Raw genomic sequence first — 24,120 nt, 5'->3', positions numbered from 1 at the left:
TCTTTTCTGACAGGTCACTGAGCTGGAGCCTCACGTGCTCATCCCAACAGCTCATTTGTGCCTGCTGTCCTGACAGCCTGACATGTGCTGTCAGGGCTCCTTTCCTGGCCAGCCTGGTGCTGCACCACTTCCCTAATCCACACAGGCACAGACCAGGCTCCTACTGAACTCCTGATGCAAACCCAGTGTCTCTGGGACCAAACAAATCCTCCATCCCACCACGCAAATTAATATTATTGATGGTTCCTCTTATGCAAACTAAACATTGAAGGCAGCACAGGACACAAAGTATGAAAAAGGTATTTATTATTTACACAACTGCTATAGTTCCTTAAGAACAATATATACCATTTTTTATTTGAAAGGGTCAGTCTTCTTTCAAATCCATGAACTGCATAATGCACAAGTGTTGGAAATGCCAAACAGCAGTCACATCACACTTCTATAGTGCAGGCATAAGCAGCGCAAGTAAATGATATTTTAAGAACAGTATGGCTGAATATTGTATTTAAACACAGTGTTTGCACTTTGACAAGATTTAGCTAGAAGAGAACAAGGGTTTTGTTCATGCTTTGTTAGGAATGTGACTTTCCCATCTGAGGTTTAAACCCTTTACCTGACACACGGGGATTTTTCAGGCAGACTGCTTCTCACTGACCAAATAACAGTGGGTTTCTCTCCCTCAAACTTCAATCTTTTGTTTTCCAGTAAACACTGCTTTATAGTACAAGTTCACACTGGGATAAACTGGCCACAGAGGTGGTACTTTCCCATCTTACTGTCTTGCACAGAGAAACACTGACATACTAATACATACCAAACTCAGACAACTTGTAATTTATAGACTTAAATACTGGAATGGGAGAGGGAGACTGTTTCTAAAGATGGAGGGAATAGAGGACTTATACAATTCATACACTGCCAAGGTTGGCTTTTCAATCAAGATTTTGGTCTAAATATTTTTTTTTCTAGTCTCAGAATGGTTTTGGTCTTTGATGGTTATGGTTGCACTTCAGCAGCAAAGGAGAGGAAAGTATTTTGAGAAGTAACACCAGAACTGAATGCAAGAAAAAGCAACTGACTTGTTTCTCCCACTTTGAGCTTATTGCTGTGATCTTTTAAAAAACCCACAACCAACCAACTGGAAGACCAAGTTTAGCAGTCGTTCTGGCATTGGGTCCAGTGTCCAGCACTATTATACTCTAGCACAAAAGCAAGGAAAAGTCCAATGATCTTAGTGATGTTCCCTTCAGTTCAGTGCCACACAGTTTTATTAGTGTTATTGTCCTTGCTTCTTTGAAAGATACCTGAAAGAAACAAAATTTAGAGTTTTTCACCAAGTAAGAGGTGGCCACAAATATACCTGGGATCTTAAGATCAAAGTATGACTCTGCTTCCTTTTCTCATTAACAATCCTCCTACTGATAACCAGAAATTAGAAATGCAATTAATACCACTTATGATTTTCACTTGATTTCAATTCCATGATAGGTTATCTTGCGGTAACTCAAAGTCATGTTTCAGTTAAGACTCTATCAGGAATTTTAAACAAAAGGGAGGAAGGAAATGGAAACTTATTTCATTCTAAGAGGATGGAAAATTACATCAGTTGGAGAAGTGGCTTTTATATCCTTTAAGATAAAAAGGCCCATTAGTAATGGCACTCCTTCAAATAAATTCAGGACTTTAATGAACTGATCCAGCATAACCTGAAAAGAACAGCCCTCCAGTGGCTTCTCTGGAGAATCTGAGTGACTCTCAATTGCTCTTGTATTCTGATCTCACAGCTCTCTTAGCACCAGAGCTGGAGCATCTGCCTATGTGGTGTGACAGTGAAGGCTTTGCAAATACTCTAGGAGAAAGAATCCAAGCAATTTCACTGTCAGTGTGAAATATCCAGTGAATTTCACTGCTTTTAAGGTTTAACGTTTCACTTTCTATTCTAATCAGAAAAGAGAAATTGTATCAAGCCTGTAAAGCTCCATTTTTAAACACTAAAGGAGTGGTTTTCCAATAGTTTTTCTTCACATGATTTGATGCCTCTCGCTGTTGCATAAAACCAAGAATAGTTTTGATCAAGCCCTTCAGTTAATAATTTTCAAGCAAGAATTAGGATGCTAACTGGTGCCCTGAGCACTTGGAAGACTTGCTCCTAAGACAGTAACTTGGAGCTGATGAATCCTGCAATATCAACCAGCCTTGATGGTGTCTGAGAACTACAACAAAGCTTTCAAGTAACTTATAGAAAAGCTGCCTTAAAAAAAATTTGGCATCTGAACCCACAGCCTAAGCTGGCTGGGGTGGAAAGAAAGAGGCTCCCAGGGACCACGTTCCTTCAAAATTCTTTTCCTTTCAGGATGCCCAATTGCATAATTGGCAGGGCTGAATACTGGAGAAGTAGGAAAACACAGATGCATTCTGTCAAAATCTTATCATTTTATGGAAGCTACCTCAACACTGCAGCCCTATTAAAATTCTCCTCAAACTAGAGGACCTTTATAACTAAGTTACAAAGTTCATCGTTCCCTTGTTTCTGATGTTTGTAGAGACAACCTCAAACAAAACAGGGGTCAGGGACAGAAGGAAGCAAGACTTTAACTTTATTCTTACCTTTCCCAATGTTTGTGATTCAGCTCCAAAAAGTCATCTAATTTTGCTATTTCTTTGAGGTATTGGGTGAGCTTTAGAAGCTCCTTGTCTTTATCCCGATTTAAATGTGCTTTCATAAAAGGCCTTATCTACACAAAATAAATAAACCAGGTATAAGCATTTGCTCACAGAAAGAAAAAATACTTTAGATTCTCTATCATTTCCCACCTGACTAAAATATATTTTCAGTACTATGACAAGTTATAACTTTTCACAGGTTAGAGGAAGAAAAATCTTTTCCAGTAGGGGTCAGATCCAATTTGCCCCACTCATGCAAACTGGACTGAAGGGTTTTTAGCTTGCACCAAGCAGAAAAAAAATATTTTCTCTTGCACTTGTTCAAGCCTTCCCCTCCCAGACAGACTGATAAAATGAACTGGAATAGACTGGTACATTTTCTAATGTGATTTCACAGAGATTTTTTCAGGAGAGGTTTTCAGCTCAGGTTTCTGAGTTGTGTGACATCATTGGAACCAGATGCTTTTTTTCAGCAAAAAGCCTTTGACTACAACCAGAACTCTTGCAAAAAGAGATTTCAGAACCAAAGCTCATCTGACAACTGCTTTAAGCTTGGAGTACATTACACCTGGGCCTTGTTTTAGTGACTCAATGCTCTTGTCTACAGCTGTTAACAACACTGACAAACATCTTTCCAATGTGAGCTAGAGGGACCCCTCTGGATAATCCTCTCCCAGCAAGATCTTTGCTATTCCTGACTCTCCTTCCAGTTAAGATCATCTTGTTAGATCTCATCAACTGCTCCCCTCTTCACACCATGCATACTTTCAGAGAGACATCATCTTGAACTTCTGCATTTGAAAACATCTTTTTATTTTTTAGAGAAATTTATGCAAGTTGTTTTAGTACAACACTGCTCCACCATCACATGTATTAAGAAATTTAAGTTGGACTTTTCTTATTCAGAACCAGCAGTAATAACAGAGCACACACTGGTTGACAGCTACATAAAATGAAATATTTGCTGTTCTACAGTCAAACTGGCTCAAGGTACTAATTACTTCTCATATAGAATACTTGTGATTATCCTGTCATATTATCACAAATTACAGCCACTTGTTATTTGACTTATTTTTGAATATGACCACTCTGGAGATTGAACATCACATTTTCAATGGTGCCTGGCAGCAATGCCCAGCTTAATTACAGCTTGCAGGTATAACTTATGCAGAAATAACAGTTTCATTGGTTTTGGTAATCTCTCAAACACTCACTTAATAGTGACACAAGGTTTATTTAATACTGCTATTAAGGAAATACTAAGCCAGACAAATGGCACTGTAAATGAAAAGGTTTAACAAAACATGCACCCTTGTTAGTTAAGTATAGTCTTTTTTCATGCTACAGCAAAGAAGGAGGAGAAAGTACTTCTTGAAGTATCAAGAAAAAGTAGCAGTAAATGAAAATTCCAGTTTGCATTACCTTGAGTCCATTCTGTGGGTTCATCAGGAAGTTTCGGCCAATATCATCAAACATAATAGTATTTTTTTTGCTGTAATATTCTGAAAACTTTCCCCAGATAACACCAAGAGGCTTCACCTGCAAGCACAACACAACACAAGGTTATCTGAGGTAAATCAGATCACATGCAGGAGATGAAAATGCCATCTATAGGAATCTGAATCCTAACTTGAATGAACACTTGTATTGTTTTGCTTTACCATTAGCAGGTAGTTTGGCTTTACCAAAGGAAGATGTGAAAATAATATAAATACCCCTCATACTAAGGAAAACCTTTCTGTTGGTACTTTTCTTGCAGCAGTTTCCTACTATTGGATTTGAAAGCTGTGACATCTAAATATATCACTCAAAACATTAAAAGAGACTTTCAGTAGAAAAAATCTGTGGTTCCATGATTCTTGCAGTTTTCTTGCATGAAAACTCCTGAACAACTTTTTTGTTGAGTATTTTAAAGGGGTGTGATAAAATGCCAGCTGAATGTAGAAAAAGATTAGGAGAAAACTGATACTTACATCTATTAATCCTCTCCGAGGAGTGTGCACTGTTATCATGGCAGCACTGTCCAGCATGAAAGTTATCTTGTAGTTTGCATTGGTACTCACCCCAAGCTCCTGCATCACAAAGATTTATGATTAAAGCTTCTAATTATGACAGATTTACTGCTCAACAACTGGAATCACAACTATAGTGCATTGTTTGTCACGGGGTGAGCTGTGGAGGTTTACCAAAGACATGCCAAAAATAGATACCTGGGGAAATTTAGATCTGTTACACAATGAGGATCATAAAAGTGCACACAGGGATTTATTTTTAGTGTTTAATATCAGGAACTTAACAGCTGATGCTGGCAGAACATCAAAGCAACTCTGCTTTGAGAAGGCAAAATACAGAGAGGTTTTGCTCATACCTTTGTGCATAACCTCTCACAAGTTCTAATACCTCAGCTTAACTTCACAGCAATTGTTTTCTGGCTGCTCTTTGTTCCTGACAGGGATTTGCACAAATCACAGCCCAATCCAAGATGGAATATCCAGGAACAGCTCACTGTCCCTGTTCCCTCCTGCACATGTCCAAGATAACCAATGCTAGTGTCAATTTGCACTTTTAAGATTTGGTAACTCCTGAAATACTCTAAGTAAAACAACCTTTTTAAGAAATAAAAAACTTAAATTAGATGAGAGAGCATAATTTCCATTTCAAATCCTTTCCAAAGCTGAAAAGTAAAATCTGCTGATGTGGTACAACAGATATTGCTGACAATTTCTGGTGTGTGAAACAATAGCAATATGCAAACCTGTGTAACAGGGAAAATACCCAATGTAGCAGCTCTCTTGCAACTATCCAGCCACACTTAACTGATTTGTTTTTATTTAAAAATGGAATCTTGCAAATGAAATGTTCTACCTACCTGGGTCAGTATCCTGTTACACTGACAGAACCAGCTGTTCTAGAATGTTTGAATTTCAAGCACAAAAGGGTGGTAACTGAGAGATAACATTTGTCTGATATTCCCTTCTTTTTAATGCTGTTCCTGCTTTGTAATTTAAAACAGAAACTTTAATTCTAACTATTGCTGTAATCACAGCTCCCTGACCAAAAGTGGATTCTTGAAGGGAAGCACCTCTGGTGCCATCAGTTTAAGGAGAAACAGAAAGTGGCAAATAGTGGCAGGAATCCCAACAGAATCCCAATAGACAGGAGGAGGAAAAGCAACCTGGAAATGCAGAAAGGTGACCAGTGCAGGGGAAAGAGCCCAGTTTTGAACAATGGTTGTCCACAAGATTGAGTCCCAGCACCACTGTGACAACACAATATAATCATGTGATGCTGTCACAAGAATGCAATGTTTGCAAGGCTCAACACTGATTTTTACTTGCATTAACTCCATAGTTCTGATTAAAGATCCTCATTTCTGAGAGGTGTTTTTGTTTAGAAAAAATTGTAGCAATTAATTATTTTGAGGAAGAGAAAACTGGAAAAATGTCCTTTGCTCTATGAAAACCTGCAAAAATAGTGGATAATAAAAGCTTAAATTTGGAAAGGTTTTTCGTGGAGTAGGAATAATTTTTGATTTATAAACATAAAAACCCCCAACCCACCAAACAAACACACAGCAATTCTTAGTAAGCTCATTAGATTTCCAGCTAAGCCTGACTGTAAATATGTTTACCACGAGGTCAGCTGTTCAAAACTGGCTTCCTGCCTGATTCCAGTAGGGAAGAAACCAGAAAGTGAAACAGCTCTTATGGGATGTTTAATAAGGCAGAGGAAACAACAGAACCCCCAGCTGCAAGTGATACAGATAAATATAAAAAGAGTTTCCTCTTGATAACCTACTCCAGCATGTCACATCTGTCTGTTCCTTTAAAAAAATCCCATTTAAAGACTGGAGCTCTATAATTAGAGGCAAGATGAAAGCAACTGTGCAGGGCTGCGTGACAAATCCAAGTTTCAGCAGGTACTGACTTGTGTTTAGTTCTGCCAAATTTAGCACCTACTGCTGATAGTTTGTGTGGAATTCTAAAATTAGATTTAATCAAGTTTTTGATAAAGATCATTTCAAGTGACTATGGAAATTGAAACAACTCAGGTTATGATTCATACAACCTGCCCTGTTTCTAACCTGCTCTACAAAGCTGAGCATGAGCCCAACTGCATAAAGAATTACCCAGAACAGAAATAAATCATGTTTTCTGAACAACTTACTTTCATTTTGGCTTCAATCCACTTCATATTAGTAGCAGCTGAAATAAAAAGAAGAAAACAGAAAGAATACTTTATCAAGTCATTGGCATGCACAAAAAAATAAAAAATTAATAAGCCAAAAACTTGTTCATTTAATATGCCAAATTTTTACACAAAATTTAATTTTAGAAAGATCCATCTTGTTGCAGCTTTTAGGGCCACTGCCTTAAAGACAGTTTTCCTTCATGGAAGTGTATTTTTGTTTGGAAAAGCTTTCTTTCCAAATGAACAACTAGATGAAGAACTGCAAATATTTAAACCATTTTCTAGATCAGCTGCTACTGAACTACAGCCTGCAAGACCACAAAAGGGGGATACACCTGCCTTGAGGAACCTCAGTGCCTGTGCAGGATTTCTTGCTGGAAGCAATGATAGGAATACAAAAAATCTGGAAAGGATGAAGTGTCAACATTGCCCACTGAACTAAGAATATGTAGAAACATTCAGGACTATGAAAATGGTATTTTTTAATACAATTTTAATATGGTTTGAACTTTGCACTGGCTAAAGTCTGTTCTCTAGCTGTTGGACAGGAATTGAACTGGAATGCAAAGGCAAAGGATCAGCCACTCCTGCAGACAGCAGAGTTTGGCTCATTTGGAATTCACTGTGTGTTGTCTGGATTGAGATTATTTGTAAAATCACTATCAAACACTGTTCTAATGTTGAAAATAACAGCTCTGTTATTTCAAGCACTTCTTTGTACAAAGTAACACTCAGTTAAGTGATGCTGACCCATTCTTGTGAGCAATATGTGGTGCTTTTTCACATAAGAATTGGTATTTTTCTAAAATACCTCTAATAGTTGTGTGAATCACAGTCAAACATTTCTGTATCATTTTAGATCTTGTGACTCACACTAAAAAGCAATATAAAAACCTCCCTCCTGGAGTCTCTGCTCTGGATGACAATTTATAACAAATTCTTAGGCACAGAGTATAATACTTACACCAAATTACAATATCATAATCCTCATATGCAGAAGTCAGGAATTCATGAAGGTATGGCCTCATCAGCTCTACCCCAGTTTCAGCACATGACCTGTGGTCTAAAAAGAATCAGAGATAAGTAATTCAGTATTAATTTATTAGTTACTTAAGTCCAGTCTGATTTTCCTTTCTATCCAGACTCCAAGAATTTAATGAGGGGAGCACTGAAGCACTTTAAGATCATGAATTATTTGATATCAAATTGCCATTCCCATTCTAAAGGTGGAAAGACAAAGCAGAGGGAATATTTATCTGTTGGTCTCACAGCTACTTGAGGGCTTAGCAGTAATTAAATCAAGAGATCTCTGAGTATGAATATCTTTGAAGAGTCAGGGGAAATCATATGTGCACTTAGCAAATTAGTAATAGGCCAGATATGAAAGAGATTCCTTCAAACCTAGCCCAGTTAATTGTGTGAACATATATCAAGCTCATTCCAGAGATGCAAACATTCCCTGTTCCAATTGCAAAACTGCAGCAAAATCTGCCAGCAGAAGATCTCTCAACAAAAATTTTAAACTTAGAAATAGGTTGAATTTTGATGTCAGATTGGACACAAATTGTCATCAAACAGCAAAGCTAAGGAAAAAGTATAAGGGATGGAATTATTTACTGCTCACAGTCATGCTGACATGGCACACCTACAAACCAGAAAGTGAAGTCAGAAGGAAAATTCTGGCTTTCAAAAAAAACCAGCTTGACAGAATTTTCAAGTAAAACATGTTTTAGTGAATGTTTAGTAATGATATGTAAATAAAATTTGAAGCTGTTCTCCCACACCCCCCAAAACTAGAGTCAATCAGGTACAAAATAGGGTAATTATTTTACAATATCTTGCTCTCTGCTACTGTGATGGTCAAGACCAAGTGGTCAAGGGACAGACTATCAGGACAGAAGACTAAACTGCTGCTTTTTTATGTCTTTTCACAGCAATTAAATAGTTGCTGCACTAAAATCAACAACATGCAACTTTTTAAAATTTGAGTAGAAGATCACAAAATCATACAAAGCAGAAGTCATGTTGTAAAACACAGCAAAGCAAAAATCAAGAAACCTATTGATTTGGCAAATAAATTGAGCTCTTAAACAAACAAAACCCACAAATTCATAAAAACTCACCAAATAATGTATAATCAACATCTAGCACCAGCAGCTTTTTCCCTTCTCTAGGAGGATTCAGAATTTCCACTTTGTATTCTTTAACTCTACGGGAAATTTTTAGTAGATTTTCTTCCCTGATGTAACAGTGCAAAAAGTCACAGTTAATTAAAATGCACACTGTACAGTCAATAACAAACTGTTTTAATAGCTTGAAATCCTAACCTATTTTCTACTTCCACAACTTCCTCTTCAATATCAAAGTCATTGACTACATCATCATTATCTGGAGGTGGCCCAAGGACATCTTCCTAGAGGAATAAAAATAATAAAAGATAACGAGGATCAGTGAGGGAAAATAACAATGGATATCAAATTTCTCTTACTGCACATTACAAGGCAGTAATATTATTTAATCAAAATTGTTACAGTTTACTAGTGGAAAGAATTACTAAAGTTTACTGATGATTGTTCAGATTTAAAGTCAGTGAGTATCACAATAATGGGTTTGTACTTCAAGTGCAGAACACCACAGGAGTTTCATGAGTACATTGCTCTGAAAGTTCTAGAGCAAAGTTTACTTTACATAAAAAATGCCAACAGAAGTCTACTGTATTATAATTTTTAAAATGATGACTGAAATACTCAAAATTTAAAATCACAATTAGAAAACATGAAGCATTTTTTGCTGTTCAAGCTAATAAAAGCAAATTATTTACCAAACTCTCTTCACGAGTGCCCATCATCATTATCTTAGTATTTGGTTTCAACTTGAGGGCTCCAAGCTTAACATCATCATCTGCAGGTTTGCCTGTAATGCAGATTTTTCCTTTAATTGGGATAGAAATTTTAGAAAAATATCAAAACATTCCATGCTTAATTAAAATAAGCTCCCTGTAAAATACCAGCTATGCCAAGCTGTGTTATCATCACATACAGTATCCTGATTTTGGCTAGGATTGAGTTAATTTTCTTCTTGGTAACTGGTGCAGTGCTGTGTTTTGGATTTAGCACAAGAATAATGTTGATGGCACACCAGTGGTTTAGTTGGTGCCAAGCAGTGCTTACTCTAAATCAAGACCTTTCCAGTTTCCTGTGCTCTGACAGTGAGCAGGTGCACAAGGAGCTGGGGGAGCTGGGCAAAGGGATATTCCACAGCACAGAACCTCATGGCCAGGGTATGAACAGGGGGAATTGGCTGGGAGACACTGACTGTGCTCAGGGACTGGATGGGCATCAGTCAGTGGGTGCTGAGCAACTGGATTGTGGCACTGGCTTCTCTTGGATTTTATGTCTCTCTTGCTTCTTTTCATGACCATTATTACGATACTTAGTATTGTATCATATTTTATTATCTTTCAGTCACTGAATTCTTCTTATCACAATTCTTATCTCTAAACCCATTAGGTTTACTTTTTCCCCTCAATTCTCTTCCCCACCAGGACAGAGCAGTGTCGACTTATTATTAATGTATTAATAATAAACAATATCCAGTGATGTATAAAGTGCCTATATTCAAGTTCATTCCAGAGCTACAATTGGGAAGTGGGTGCTCTGTTAGTGCACACATCCTGCCTAGGATTAGGGGATGTTTGTCCTTAAACACCTCAGGAACATCTTCAGCAAGCAGTAAATAAGGACAGTTACCCTTCATTTTAAGCCCAAGCAGTTTCTGACGCTCTGGTAACACTCCAGTGAGGCCTTTCAGAGACTGTTTCAGGTCCAGCACTGTGTCTTCTTCTGACAGTGAGGTTATTGTGTACTCCTGTCCACCCCATTTTATTATGAGAGAGAGAGACATCCTTGAAGCATATGTTCAGTATTACTGTCTGAAAAATCTGCTGCAAGAGGGAAACACAAAGATCATGTAAGGAAGAAAGAGGAGAACTGCTCTTTTCACAAGACAAACTACAACATCTACTTAAAGCATTCTTGGTTCTTTATTATATTGGGCATCAAAGAGCTGTTTGTTTCCCCTGAGCAGATGACAAATGTGTTGACAAAGTGCTGAAACAAAGGGAGAAACAGTGTTAAAACTGGGGCTCCGAGTTCCACTTGGATGTTTTCAGCAATGTCACATTCACATCTGCTGTGTGCTCTGTGCAGGTACAGCCTGTGCACTGCTCACTCCAGCACAGCACTGCAGCACCACAAAAGCCATTGCAAAGCTCAGAAATGTCCTCTGCAACACTTATGCAACCAAACTAGCCATGGGTGCCTTTACAGATGTAATAACAGGGCAGCAAATATGAAATCTCTAACATATATAAACCCATGAAAATAGTTCTGAGCCCAACAGTCTGTTTTTGGCACTGGATTTCTCTAATCCCTTCCACTGTGCAATACCTGCAGTAATGCACACCCCAGGTCACATCTCACTGTAGCAACATCAAAGCAGGAATTTGAAAACAAAGCCAAAACACACACCCACACAATGCAATTACACCCAAAGAACTGCACTTTCATTGCAGTGCTGACAAAATAACCATAATTATACTATCTTTAATTTACACAGCATCGTTTATACAAATTGTATTTAACAGTTTAGTCCTACATTAAACACAGCAGAAAAACAGGATTTTTAGCTTAATGCAAAAGGAAGAACATGTTTTTTGTCTGTTGGGGCTTAGCAATGGAATCAAGGAGCTAGGAAGGTATGAAAAGGCTGCTACTGACAGTCAGGAGATGCAGAGAAGGCCTCTGCACCACTGATGGTGAAATTGTCCCCAAGTGAGTGATATTCAAAGAGAGAGCAGATTTGTGAAAAATCCAGGGTATCAACCTTCAAGAAATGCAGGTCGGGCAATTCTAAAAAGCCCCAGAAGCCAAAAATGTGATCCTTCTTCCTCTCTGGCTTTGTATTCTCAGAGACTACCCATACTCAGAAAAAAATATTTCTGTTTTACACAGTAAAGGCTATGGCACAGTAATAGCTCAGGCACAGCCACCAAGCTCAGAGCAGATGAGAATTAGTCTTGGTACAACCTCTGTGCTAAGGACACTACAGGTCTCACCTCCACACTATTACCTAACAGCCCTGGGAACAAAGAGAAGAGGAAAACTTGTATCACTGGGAAATGAATTTATTTTTTTCCCATATATTGTCAAATCAGATTGGGACCTGGTAGGACAAGAGAAAAGACTCATGAAAAAGGAGTCTTAGAAACACTAAGAAATTCTACTGAGGCTAAGGCTGCATGTTGTGGAGCACTGTGGATACACAATGTCATTATCATAAATTATTCCTGTTCATAATCCTTACACTGAGTCAGAAATAAGAGTTTATTGTCTGATTTCTTACCTGTACCAAACACCTCAAAACATTCTGCAAGAACATGCACAGGACAAGAACAGTAAGTAAAACTTCTGCAGTGTCCAGTTCTAAATAGAAAAGATCATCCCTCCAGAGATGAGCACTTGACCAACCCTCAGTCCTGACAGATCTACAGCTCTGTCATGACAAATGCTATGGGAAACAAGATACTTTTATTCCCTGCTAAAACACCCAGGGGTCTGAATCAAGGAAAATGGGAAACTGGTTTGGGAGCAGAAAAAGACACAGGGATTTCCAAGGGTTCTACCATCGGGGCTGGGCGCTGTGCAGAACTGAAGCTAATTCAGCTTTCTTTAGTAAACTTCATCTCCAAAGCCTTTACAAGAGCCTTGAGCCACCAAGACCTGATGGGTTGGAAAGCCAAGAAGCAGAGAAGGGATTCAAGCTGTGCTGTTAAACTGCAGCACCACACCGCTTTCCTCGCACGATTCGGAAGACAGGATCCACATCTTTAAGCTCCACTAAGGGACATAAACACGAACCCGCTAAAACACCCCAAATCCCGCTGGGCGCACGGGGCCGCACTTTGCACAGCCCCGTAAGAGGAGCGGGGCCGGGTTTGGTGGCGCAGCCGCTCGGTGCCAGCGCCGCTCTCCTCCCCCGGCAGCGCTCGGGGCTGCGGAGCCGCTCCCGCCCCGCGGGGGCACCGGCCCGGCCGCGACACCCGCCCGCCCCCGGCCCCTCGGCCCGGCCCGGCCTCCCCCCGGCCCCCGCCGCACCCACCGGGCTGAGCGGGGCCGCCGATCCGCCCCCGCCCTGGCAGCGCGGAGCGGGCGCTCACCCCGGCAGCGGGACCGGCTCCGTCCCGGCTCCGCCGCGCAGGAAGCGGAAGTGGCGCGCGGCGGAAGCGGGAGGTGCCCGGATATGCGGGGCAGGGCCCGGGCAGCGCCGAGTGAGGGCCGGGCAGGGGAACGGGAGCTCCGCGGGGCCGGGCAGGGGAACGGGAGCTCCGCGGGGCCGGGCAGAGGAACGGGAGCTCCGCGGGGCCGGGCAGAGGAACGGGAGCTCCGCGGGGCCGCGGCGTTGCCTCCCTGTTTGCTGAGTGACTCCGGCCCCGCGGAGCCCTCGCCGCCTCAGCGCCGGCCTGAGCCGAGCTGCGCCGCCGCACCGGCAGCTGCTGCCATGAATGTGTTCTTTCCACTGTCAGCTGCGAAAGGAGGTTGTTGTGTGCTCCTTCTGGGGTCCCAGCACAGAAAGGACGTGGAGCTGCTGGAGCGAGAGCAGCGAGGCACCGGGATGAGCAGAGGGATGAGCAGCTCTGCCGGGAGAGCTGGGATTGTTCAGCTGCAGGAGGGAAGGTCTCAGGGCCGCCTCATTGCAGCCTTCCAGTGCCTGAGTGCAGATGGCAAGGAAGGTGGAGAGAGTGGTGGCCTGGAGTGACAGGACAAGGGGGGTTGGTTTCAAACTGAAAGAGAGTGGGTTTAGATTGGATATTAGGAAGAAATTCTTTTCTTTGAGGGTGGTGAAGCCTTGGAACAGGTTTTCCAGAGAAGCTGGCATCCCTGGCAGTTTCCAGGGCCAGGTTGGATGGAGCTCTGCCAACCTGGCCCAGGGGAAGGCATCTTCCCAAATCTGGGGGTTTGGAAGGAAATGACTCTTAAGGTCCCTTCCAACCCAAACCACTCTGTGATTCTATGACTCAAAACTCTCTCTCTCTCCTAAAGCTGACTCTCTACAGGCACATGCTGTGTCTGTTGACACTTCTCAACTATTGGGATTCTTGGGAACTGCCTTCAGCTGCAGTGGTTCTGTGCTTAGGCAACAGATGTAGAAGGAAAAAGTAGACTTTACCACAAAATGGCCTTTTCACTCAGTGGTTGTGCTTTGCAGAATAAAATGAAGAACATTATTTTCTGGTAAAGTGTGGTTTCTTACATGAAATCACATGGAGGTGACAGAGACTAGTTCCACTTGGTGTCAGTAGAGGAGGTGTTAAAATTGGGGAAGGAAGATTTCAGTCCTTCATTACCTTATGTCTTGCAGTGTTGAGAAGTTAGATAATTTTTCCCTGTTTAATTTGGTAATAAGTAGGGAAGGGAACATAAGAGCAGAGGGAACTGTACACTGAGTAGAAGTTTCTTCAGCGTGGCTGCTGGAACTTGCAAGAGCCATTCCTGCTGTAAGGGAATCTCAGAGGAGAAGGGCAGTGCAAGCAAAAACTGTGTAGAAACCTGATCTCTTTCCTGAGAGGATAATAATTTAATGTATTTCCTGCCTGGATGTGTACTTTCAGTTTGTTCCGTATTCAAGTTTTTAGTGTAAAAACACCACTTGGGTTTCTAGGAGAGTGGTAGAAGTGGGAAACCATTGTAATAATAGTTCTTGTCAAGTTTAGTTTCTGGCTGCACCTAAATCCAGGTAAAATCAGTGACTCTGCTTGTATCCCAGTCACCAAGGGTTTTGTTTTTGCATGAATGACACACAGTTGTTCTCTGCACTGTGGCAGCATGTTACAATAGTGCTGGAAAGCTTCCAAAGCTGCAGCTGGTAATTAAAGTCACACCCTGTCATGAAAATATGCACCCTCCAGACCTGCTTAAAATTCAGGCTACAGAAACAATATCCAGTGTAATCACCTCTGTGTTTGCAATTTTGTTAAAAATATTGTTCTTTTCTGGTTGGCCTTTAGGAAGCTCTCTTGAAAAGGAGGCAGTAAGGATTTGGGTTTGGTTTTGTTTTTTGTTTGAGGAGTGATATGGAAAAGTATAAGAATGCATATTTAATTTCTGGTCTGATGCTTGTGTTTTGGTATCCTCTCATCCTGACAAGATTAATGCAGATAAATACATAATTTTATTTAGCTGTGAAACACATGGTGGTGCTCAATCCTAATGTTACTAAATGCAAAGTGGCAAAGTGATTTGACTAAAACCATGTAATTACAATTCAAAGCCCAAACAGCACAATCTTTATACTGGAGAAAGTGTTTCATGGTGGGACTCTCTGGGTTTGCACTGTGGTAAATTAGCAGGGCAAGGAGAAAGGAAGAACAGTGGGAAAATTTGAAAGCAAATGCATGTTCCCTTTCACCTTGATGTGCACTGCTACATCCTGGGATGCTCCAGGGTGAAATAAAAGAAGTGGCTGCATGTCAGATTGATGCCTGCTGGCTCCCTTCCTGTGCCTCGTGTTCACATCACGCATTTCTGATCCTTTTGTGCAATATGCTCCTGTGCATAAGTACTGAAGCCCAGGAGCTCATCTAAATTGCTATTCATGCTGCATGTAAGAGAGCAAAATTCCCACTAGCAGCTCTGGGAGATGCTGGGTAAGAGTCCTTTGAAATCATGATTTAAAGCTGAAAGCTGTGGGAACCTCAAAAGGTTGCTTTGAGAATTAAGAGATTAGATCACACCTCTGTGATGGAAGGAGTTGGAAAGCAAAAGAAGATGACATTGCAAGGCTGAGGTGCTAAATATTTGTTTATTCAGTGACTTTAATGGGGGAGAGTCAGTGCAGATGTTAATGTGCTGCAGACTACATAAAGGCCAACAGCACAGATTTCAAAGTCTGAATTTTTTTTTTCCCCCAAATTTCTTTTTGGCTCAGAAAACTTGAATATGCACCAGCCTTTCTACCCCACTTCTAAGCTGAACCCATGTTTGGAAAAAGTCCAGAGCAGAGTCCATATTCTCCACTAAGAATAAAATAATCCTTAAAATACATTTTGGTACCAGTGTATTTTACTCTTAGACTGTTTAGCTTTTTGCTTTCCCCTAGTGCCTCTTTTTATGATTTCCTATGATACTTTATTGCTTTTTCCCCATCCTCTTTCTCTGGTTAATAATTTGTTCTAAGCAGGTGGTAAAGGCAGCGCTATCTGACAATATCAAACTCTGCAATTCCATACAATCCAAGTGTTTGCAGCCCTGCTCATGATGCAGTGGGGTGTGCTGGCCACTGCCATCCCTGTGCCCCAGAAATGCAGGATTTGAGTTCTCCCTGTGATTGTGAGTCACTGTCACTCCGGGCACGGCTCCGAGCGCCGCGTTCCCTGAGCTCAGCAATGCTTTAGAGCTGCCAGCTCCCTTGGAGACTCAGAAATGCCTCCAGCTTGAAGTGAAGCACATTTTCAGGTTAGCACTAATACAGTCTCTGTCTCAGCTGCTTTATCAGTAAAGGGGAGGTTAGAATATTATTTATGTAGTTTCCTTACAGGAGTTTTTTCAGGGTTATTTAGTGAGTGTTGGCACTGTGAGATGCTATAAATACTAGAGGCTTGTTCCCATGTACCATATGATTTTCCACCTTCTGAATGCAACTGTTATTCTTCTGCCACTATTCAGCCCAATGATTTTTATTTTATTTACTTCGATTCTTTGTATTCTAGATTATGCCCCGCTGGCAAGGGATCTCGGGAAAGAACTGTGATCCTTTTATTCACCAAACAAAACCTGATTCATCCCTTTCCTTACATCACCACACAGCTCTCCAGCTTCCCAACACAGAGATTGCTCTGGCTTTCCTTTAGGTACATTGGAAATCACAGCAGCTGTTGATGTGTTTGGAGTCAGCACTGTCCAGTGTTATGAGAGGGGTGAAGATAAATGTGATCAAAGGAGAGATTTAATTATCAGTGATACTCCAGGAATGGTTTCCTAAAAACAGCAAAAACAAAAACAAAAAAAAAAAAAAGAGAAATCAACTGAATTCTAGAAAGAGCTCTGAAAAGCATCAAGAATGACAGGAAAAATTAGGAGATGATGAGAAGCTAAGTGGTGGCAAGAAATTTAGGGAATAGGGTCACTGTGAAAACCAGGAATTTTTGAGATGGGATTATAGAGTGAGAGGAGTTAAATCAGATTGCTGCATTGACTCTGTTGCCATTTCCCAGTAATGCTCCCAATTTCTATTTCTGGGTATGGGTTTCTGGAGGAATTAAAAGTTTAATTACAGTTTATTTGTTCCTTTTTGTTTAGTGAATGGGATAAAATTGCAAGAAGGGAACACAAAGGCTTTGAGGGCTGGCTGCCACCAGTATTATACATGAGTTATCAAATTAGGTTTCACAGGCAATGTCATTTTTGCATTAGTTAGCTTTTTGTCCAATAACCTACTCATTAAGACATTCCTTTGCTTTTGCATATGTATGTATGAATATTTTTTGAAACAATGGTTTATAAAAAGCTTCAAATAAAACTGCCCATGTTACTGTCCACCTTATGCATGCAGTATCCTTCCATGTCAGCATATTTTGCTGCTCTTTGAGAATTTTTATGAGGGATTTTCTTTGTAAGCAGTTTGGGGTGCTGGCATGTGTCCATCTGCATGGACAAATCAAGCTTCCACATTATCTGAACTCTGAGAAAGTCTTTTCAAAGTTTTAATGAGATGTCACTATAGCAGTGCCCTTCAGTCCTCAATTGCTGATCACTGAAATTCTGGAATCCAAAGGCCTTTGTTGATAATGAGAGATGAATAATCATTGAGTTCAGAATTCTCAGCCACCCAGTGTCAGATGCAGGAGAGTCTTAAAAAATTCTGGAGAAATGAAGCAGAAAGCCATGCCTGACAAGACAGTTGTAATGCCACATACCTGGTCTGCTCATTAAAAAACCTTTGCTTTTGTGAAGTAACACATGCAGAATTAAATGCTGAGAGAGGATTGAATGAAATAAATGTGGAGTTCAGTTCCTACTGTTTGCTTGCAAACTGAACCAAGCCCATAAAGAGTAGACAAGAAGTGACTTGTGATTTTTTTTTTCCATGTATGGCATGAGTAGACAAGCAGCCCCTAGAAAGGGAGCTGGAATTCTTATGCCTTATATGACAGCTGGTTTATATTCCCTGTGATAAGAAGTGGGGTACTGGAGAGGAGCAGGATGCAGTTGTGGGTGGGCTGAGCCAGAAGAATGAGGTGGCTGCAGTCTGGTGAAGCTGTTTTCCCATGTTCTCTGCAGAAACCCAGAGTTTGGAGCAGGGCTTACCCCAGGTACAAGAAAAGGATTAGGTGATAGTGGCATGATTAATAAACAGATACATAAGAGAGCTGCAAACACTTGTGATGCAGGGACCTGTTAAGTGACAAAGGAGGAAAGAGAAACACTGAGCAGGTCAGAGCAGCCCTGTGCAGAAGGGGCTCAGTGAATCTCCTAAACCTGACCAGAACACAGAGTGCTTATGAGTAATAATCACATGTGGGTGCCCTTTGGTTGAGTCTGCAGCTTTGTTCTTTCTAAACTAATAGATTTAAAGTAAACATTTTTCAGTACAAAGCCTGCTATTTATATTTAAATTGTATTAAAATCAGAAGGCTGTAAAAAATGGTGCTGAGCTATTCCATGGTACCTGCAAAGGTTTGGGAGACTCCTGTCAGTTGTGCCACTTGATCTCCTGCCTGCTGCATTCTGGAGTTGAGGAGAAGATTGGCCCAGGGTGAACTCCAAATCTGAGGATGGACATGTTCAAACTACCCTTTTCTCCTGGTGTTTTGAAAACCTTAAGTTAATCAAAGTAATTTTGCAAAGCACAATGCGAACAGACACTCAAACCCCTTATTTTAAAATCTCTGTTTCACAGTTAAAGACGCTGTGTTGAGGTGTTGTTAATACCTGTGTCTGTGAATGCTCCAGTTCTCATTAGAGATGGAAGGAAAAAAGCAATTATTAAGTTGGCCAGCCCAACCCATGTGAACTACAGGATTTTCCAGTTCAGTGCATTCCCTCATTCCTCACCGCAGCAAAGTTGTTGCTTTTTTTTTTTTTTTTTTTTGCCATGTTCCAGACAATGTGGCTTTGTATTTTTTTTTTTTTAATACTAAGGTAAAAAACATTACTCGTTTTGTGAAATAAGTTTTTCCATAGCATTTAAGAATGTATTCTAGGGCTTGGCTATGCAACCCAGACAAGATGAGCAAATACTGATGAAACTTTCCATGCAAGGTCTGTGAGCTGCAAGGTATGAAACTACACTGGGCTGGGCTGGGCTGTGAGGAAGCTCCAGGGTCTCCAGCTGAAAAATGGCAATAACAGAGAAAATCTGGTGCTTTTCTGGTTGAACTCACAAGGAAGCTGACTGGAGGCTCTGCAACACAACACTGGAAAAAACAGTAATACTGAAAAAAAAGTAATACAGCACAAGGCCAGGAAGGAGTATTATTAAAGTAGCAGGGCTGCCTTTTAAACATCTGCTCAGACACTACCTCAAATTTTGCTGACCGACTTTCCTGAGTCATCTTCCACACTCGCAGCTGCCCTGGCGAGTCCGCACGTCCCGAGAGGACCCGGACCCAAACCCCAACCCTGCGCTCCCACCGGAATTTAAACCCCAACCTCCGCCTATTCAGGGCTGTGGGCGGGCAAGAGGGTCCCCGAGCAATGCACAGAGCCCGTTCCCGGCTGGAGGAGCGCCCTGCAGCCAAATCCCGGCTGTTTTCACCCAAAACTCCGCTCCGCTCCCCCCGCCCGGACCTGCCGGAGTCGGGGCGGGGGGAGGCGGAGGAGCGGCTCCGCGGGCGGGGCGCGCGCATGCGCGGAGAGGGGCGGCGCGCGCGCGCAGGCAGCGGGGCCATGGCCGCCCGTCCGCGGGGCCGCGGCGTGTCGGCGGCGCCCTGAGGCGGCGCGGCGCGGCCATGGTGCCTCGAGGAGCCGCTCTGCCGCCGGGCACCGAACCACCACCACCACCGCCGCCGCTGCCGCCGCCGCCGTCGGCGTGAGGAGCGCGGAGCCACCGCCGCGCCACCGGGGAGAGGGGGTGAGAAGAGGAGGAGGAGGAGGCGGCGGCGGCGACCCCGCGGGTTCAGGTGATTCCCGCACGCGCCGCCTCAGGCACGCGCCCCCGCCGCTGCCGCCGGTACCGGGGCTCCCCGGCCTTCCCTGCGCGCAGCCCCCCCGCCCCGCTCCTCCCCGCCCTCCGCCCCCCTTCCCCTCCCCGCTCCCCTCCTCCGCCGGCGCCGGCAGCCGCCGGGGTTACTGGAGTTCAGGATGCGCGGGGCTGCCCGCGGCGCCGGCGGCGAGCGCGGGAGTTGCGCCGGGCTGAAGGAATAGGTGTCCTGCTGGGGAAGGGGGGTAGCGGGGACCGCGCTTCGCACGCCCGTGCTGGCCCCGGCGATGAGCTGCGAGCTGCTGCAGCCCTGACACAGCCGCTGGCTCGGCTGCGGGGCTGGCCGGGCTCGGGCCGTGCCCTGCGGAGCCCGCAGCCGGCTGAGCATCCCCCGGCCCGCGGCTGAGGCACGGAGCGCAGCCGGGCACCTCTCCTGGAGACGGGCCCCGGAGCATATGGTCATGCTTATGTAAGGAACAGCCTGCCCGTGGCACGGAGAGCAGGGCTCTTTCCATCTTCCCTGCTTATGCCAGTCGGTTTTATGAGACCTTCTGTAGCCTTTTAAAATAAGGTTTGTGGTGAGAATTTTCGGTTTTCTTCTAAGCTCGGGAGTAGTTCTGCGTACCAAGTATACTTGTGACAGATGGAGCTCTTAGAGGGATTCTTACCTTCTGGTTGTGCTGCCTTTTTGGGGGTGTGTGTGTGGGACCTGGTGCATAAATAATGTGATTGGGGGAATAAATTGAAAAAATGTGAAATTTTTTGTGTATGTGTAATGCCACAAGTATCAGCGAATGAAGGAGAATATTAGAAACTGAGCAAAATATACCAAAGAAAAGTGAGATTGGTGTAATGTGTTTGACTCATAAATATTAGCCATTTGTGATCTCATTCAGAATACTTTTTTTTTTAAATCTGTAGGTGTTGTATTCATTTCTTATGCAGTTTTTAGCACAAGAGTTTCAGCTAACTTGTGTTTCAGACCTGGATACTTTTACATATCTTTCAGTTAGGGTTTGTCTGTGTTTGTAATATGTCCGTAGAGATAAAACTTGGGAGAAGAAGGAAATATTTATTAATTACTTTTGGATCATTCTTGTAGGATTAATGAAGCTAAATTTATATATTGAAAAAAAAAGCTTTGTTTAGGTGGGCGCTCTAAGTTATTGCACCCCATGACTTCGGTTTATCTGTAACCTTGGCATTTTTTGGCTGGTTATCTTAGATAGGAGAGGACCTGTGCAAGAGAAATAGTATCTTTTTTTGTTTCTAGTTAGCTTTAATAACTGGTAATCAGCTTTGGTTTTTGAGTCATCATATCACCGAAGGATTTAATTAATTGCTAAATTCATTAGCATTAGGAAACGGTTGTCTTTGCGACCACCATTGCATAGAAGGTTCATCAGAAATCTTACAGAGCAGTATAAAACTGCTGCTCATCCAAACCAGGGATTCACTTTGTTTACATCAGTCTTGAGGAGCTACTGATGTTAGAGCCCCTTGATTCTGATGGAGAACTGAGCTACGTTTGCTGCAAGAAATGCTGGGGAATTCCTTCCTTTGGGAGAGGATGCCAGAGATGGGTATCTTGGTGCAGATGCAGAAAGGTGCATCACGCCGTGAGCCCTGAGCCTTGGGTGTGTCCTGGAAAACTCTCTGAGCCTGCCTGGTATTTGATGTTGCACTCACACAAACCTTCCCGAGCTGTTTGCTAAACTTGGGTCGGTTTCCTCCTCTTCAAGCAGTGCAGATGGTTCCTCTTCCCCTCCTTCGGAGCCCATGTGGTGATTTACTCTTCTGAAGCCATTTTTAGCTCCAAATACACCTGGCAGTGTTTGGTGTGGTTAGAGTGGACAGTTCACCATCGTTTTGCTTTTTAAGTGTATGTTCAAGTCCAGTTCTTCATTGTGATTCAGGCGTCTGTGCCTGTTTCCCTGCCCTTCCAGCTTCTCTCATTTCAGAGAGGCCCTGCTGCTCTGTAATTAGTCTCATACTTGGGAGGAGCACTCAGAAGTGGGTACTTCATCTTGAGGAGCTTTTCTGGAAGAATTCTTTGGTTGTGTATCTTGAGTTTGAGTATGTTTTAAAGGGAACTTTTCTGGGTATTTCCACCGTGCATTTGATATTTCTGTCAAGCGAGTCTGGTGCTGCAGGAAGCTGAGCTGTCTATTTCACAGGCCTTGAAGCTTTATTTACATGATTCAGAAAACAGATAAGGCAGCAGCAGTGATGGAAACTTTATCAGTGCTGACCTAGAGAAATCTTGAAAGTCTTATTTTCTCTTTTAACTTTGTCCTGGTCTGGTAACTAGTTATTGTTGTTGCAGGTTGTAAACATAGGTTGTGTCTGAAATGGCTAAAAACTCTCTGAGCAACTGTGGAGGATGGAATATATTTAACCCCGTGGTGTGGCTTCATCCTGGTAACACGTTTGGGTTGCAGGGGTTTTTGTGAGCTGTGCCTGTGTCTCTGGTGTCCCTGGGATCCAGCTCTCTGGGGTGGGATGTCACTGCATCATCCTGGGCTCTCATTAATGCTCGGTGTGCAGCTCCTCTGGGTATTCTCTCCTCTGCAGAGGCGCGCTGGGATTGCTGCCCAGATTTTCTCAGAATGTGCTGATACAAATGTGGTTAGGCAGGCTTGTAGGTGTGGGCTTGCAAACATGGCTGTGATGGCAAAAAAACCCCCTGCTGAATAACTGGTTAATAAACCAAACCTTGAACTGGTGAGAAACCGGGCAGCCACAAAGGACCTCGGAGCAGTTTAGTTTGTTGAGTCAATTTAGATTTTCTTTTGAAGATTTTAATTAAGGGTATTATTAATTACATTTTAAGTTTAATGAATTAGCTTACTGTCTTTCAGGTGCCAAACTAAGCCTTGATCTCAAAACCAAGTAGCCCCTCTTAGTGTGACTGTGTTTGAACCGATCGTGGCAGGCAGAGCTTGGATCCCATAGGAATCCACAGAAGGAAGGATTTTGCTGCATACCTGGTGGAGCTTTTGTGAACATGTGTTAGTCCCTGAGTTCCCTTCCTTTGTCTTACCTGCTCATTATGAAAAATAAAAGCCACAGCATGTTTTACAGGCTGCCTGTAAATAATATAATGCATTTGCTGTATGATTGAGAGTGGGCTGAAATTGTTCATAGTGTATAAATGTACTTGAGAAATAAATCTTTAAAGAAAACTTTTATCTTCACAGCTCTTTGATATGTATCTTCATTGCCTGGATTGGTTTTCTTTCCTCTCATATAAAATTTGCTAGAATTAATGAAAGTTGAAAATGTAGTTTATTTTTTTTTTTTATTCTCTGCAATTAACCTTCCCTTGTTGCTTTTGTCCATTTTTAATATGCCTTTAATGTGAATTCATGTTCACTGAAGTCCTTGTGAACAGAGAAGAGTTTGACCTAATTTATTTTGCAGCAACGTTTGCTTTTGCAAAACACGTGCTGTATTTGTTTGGAATGGTTAACCTTAGCTGTGCCACAATTCACATCTGAATGAGTCTTGGATGAGTAAGAATGTAGGAATTACTATGTTTTCTAGGTAGAAATACCAGTTCTTCAGGCCCACCACTGCAGCAGCTGTATAGCAATCCATATTTTTAGACCAGATGGGAAAAAAGGGGAAAAATAAGAAGAAACAAAAATAAGGAGGAAAAAAATGTTGTTTGTTCTTGTTAACTGCTTACACAGCAAGATCGAGCTGTCTGTTTGCTGACTGACTCTCTCTAAACCTTTAAATGGAAGGCTAAATACTCTGTGGTTATTGTTTGAAATTTCTGAACTACTCCAGTGATCTGGGACTGAGCATTGCAGGAGCAGTGACTGGTGCCAGTGCTGGTGTTGCTGTGCATGTCTGCAGTGTTCCAGGACTTTATTCCTGCTCTTGGTATCTCCCTGGATCTGCCCTTCTCAGCAGAAATCCTTGATTGCTGTCCTTGTTAGCCAATTTAAATTGCATAGGAGCAAGGAGCCTTTTCCTTTCCTTGCCACTGTCTTCCAGGGAGAGAGCCCTTTTGATGGATTGGTGACTCATGTACTCTGAATTCTAGGTTTGTTTTTT

General features: G+C 42.3%; 2 protein-coding genes and 1 long non-coding RNA gene across 7 annotated transcripts in view; 1 reads left to right on the top strand and 2 right to left on the bottom strand.

Annotated features, from left to right (window-relative positions):
- Positions 1 to 289: 289 nt before the first annotated feature.
- Positions 290 to 13,149, bottom strand: UBLCP1 (ubiquitin like domain containing CTD phosphatase 1). Of its 3 annotated transcripts, none has more exons than XM_079319440.1 (11): positions 13,018 to 13,149; positions 10,608 to 10,801; positions 9,680 to 9,771; positions 9,186 to 9,271; positions 8,982 to 9,097; positions 7,823 to 7,921; positions 6,835 to 6,872; positions 4,641 to 4,739; positions 4,090 to 4,206; positions 2,611 to 2,738; positions 290 to 1,307 (listed from the first exon to the last, which is right to left on the bottom strand). In XM_079319440.1, exons 2-11 carry the CDS (start codon positions 10,759 to 10,761, stop codon positions 1,280 to 1,282), a joined length of 957 nt encoding a protein of 318 aa, XP_079175566.1. In that variant the 5' UTR covers positions 10,762 to 10,801; positions 13,018 to 13,149; the 3' UTR covers positions 290 to 1,279. The 3 variants fall into 3 exon arrangements, with proteins under 3 accessions (XP_079175566.1, XP_079175568.1, XP_079175567.1); XM_079319442.1 differs by having other exon boundaries at positions 13,076 to 13,134; XM_079319441.1 differs by having other exon boundaries at positions 10,608 to 10,798; positions 13,018 to 13,126.
- Positions 13,150 to 18,872: 5,723 nt separating this feature from the next.
- Positions 18,873 to 19,624, bottom strand: LOC306808858. The gene is made up of 2 exons (XR_013776116.1): positions 19,436 to 19,624; positions 18,873 to 19,330 (listed from the first exon to the last, which is right to left on the bottom strand). It is a non-coding gene; the product is annotated as an uncharacterized lncRNA (long non-coding RNA).
- Positions 19,625 to 19,757: 133 nt separating this feature from the next.
- Positions 19,758 to 24,120, top strand: part of RNF145 (ring finger protein 145) — a 45,106-nt gene continuing 40,743 nt past the window's right edge. Inside the window, exon 1 of one of the 3 annotated variants that reach the window (XM_079319443.1) lies at positions 19,758 to 20,035. The gene's annotated coding sequence lies outside the window, so the exon portion shown is untranslated. Of the gene's footprint in view, positions 20,036 to 20,212; positions 20,627 to 23,911; positions 24,110 to 24,120 lie in introns of those variants that run through there. The other 2 variants (XM_079319444.1, XM_079319445.1) reach the window with 2 other exon arrangements.

The sequence above is a fragment of the Erithacus rubecula genome, assembly GCF_903797595.1.
Source record: "Erithacus rubecula genome assembly, chromosome: 16".
NCBI lineage: Eukaryota > Metazoa > Chordata > Aves > Passeriformes > Muscicapidae > Erithacus > Erithacus rubecula.
Note: the sequence above shows the minus strand (reverse complement) of the source record. Positions and strands in the feature narration are given on the sequence as shown.

Bases quoted from the DNA above. Each gene is read 5' to 3' on its own strand.
- UBLCP1 (XM_079319440.1), bottom strand. From the start codon at position 10,761: ATGTCTCTCTCTCTCATAATAAAATGGGGTGGACAGGAGTACACAATA. The intron at 9,772-10,607 runs GTAACTGTCCTT...TCTGCATTACAG, and splicing joins GCTTGGGCTTAAAATGAAGG to GCAAACCTGCAGATGATGAT. The intron at 2,739-4,089 runs GTAATGCAAACT...TATTTTGTGTAG, and splicing joins ACCCACAGAATGGACTCAAG to ATAAGGCCTTTTATGAAAGC.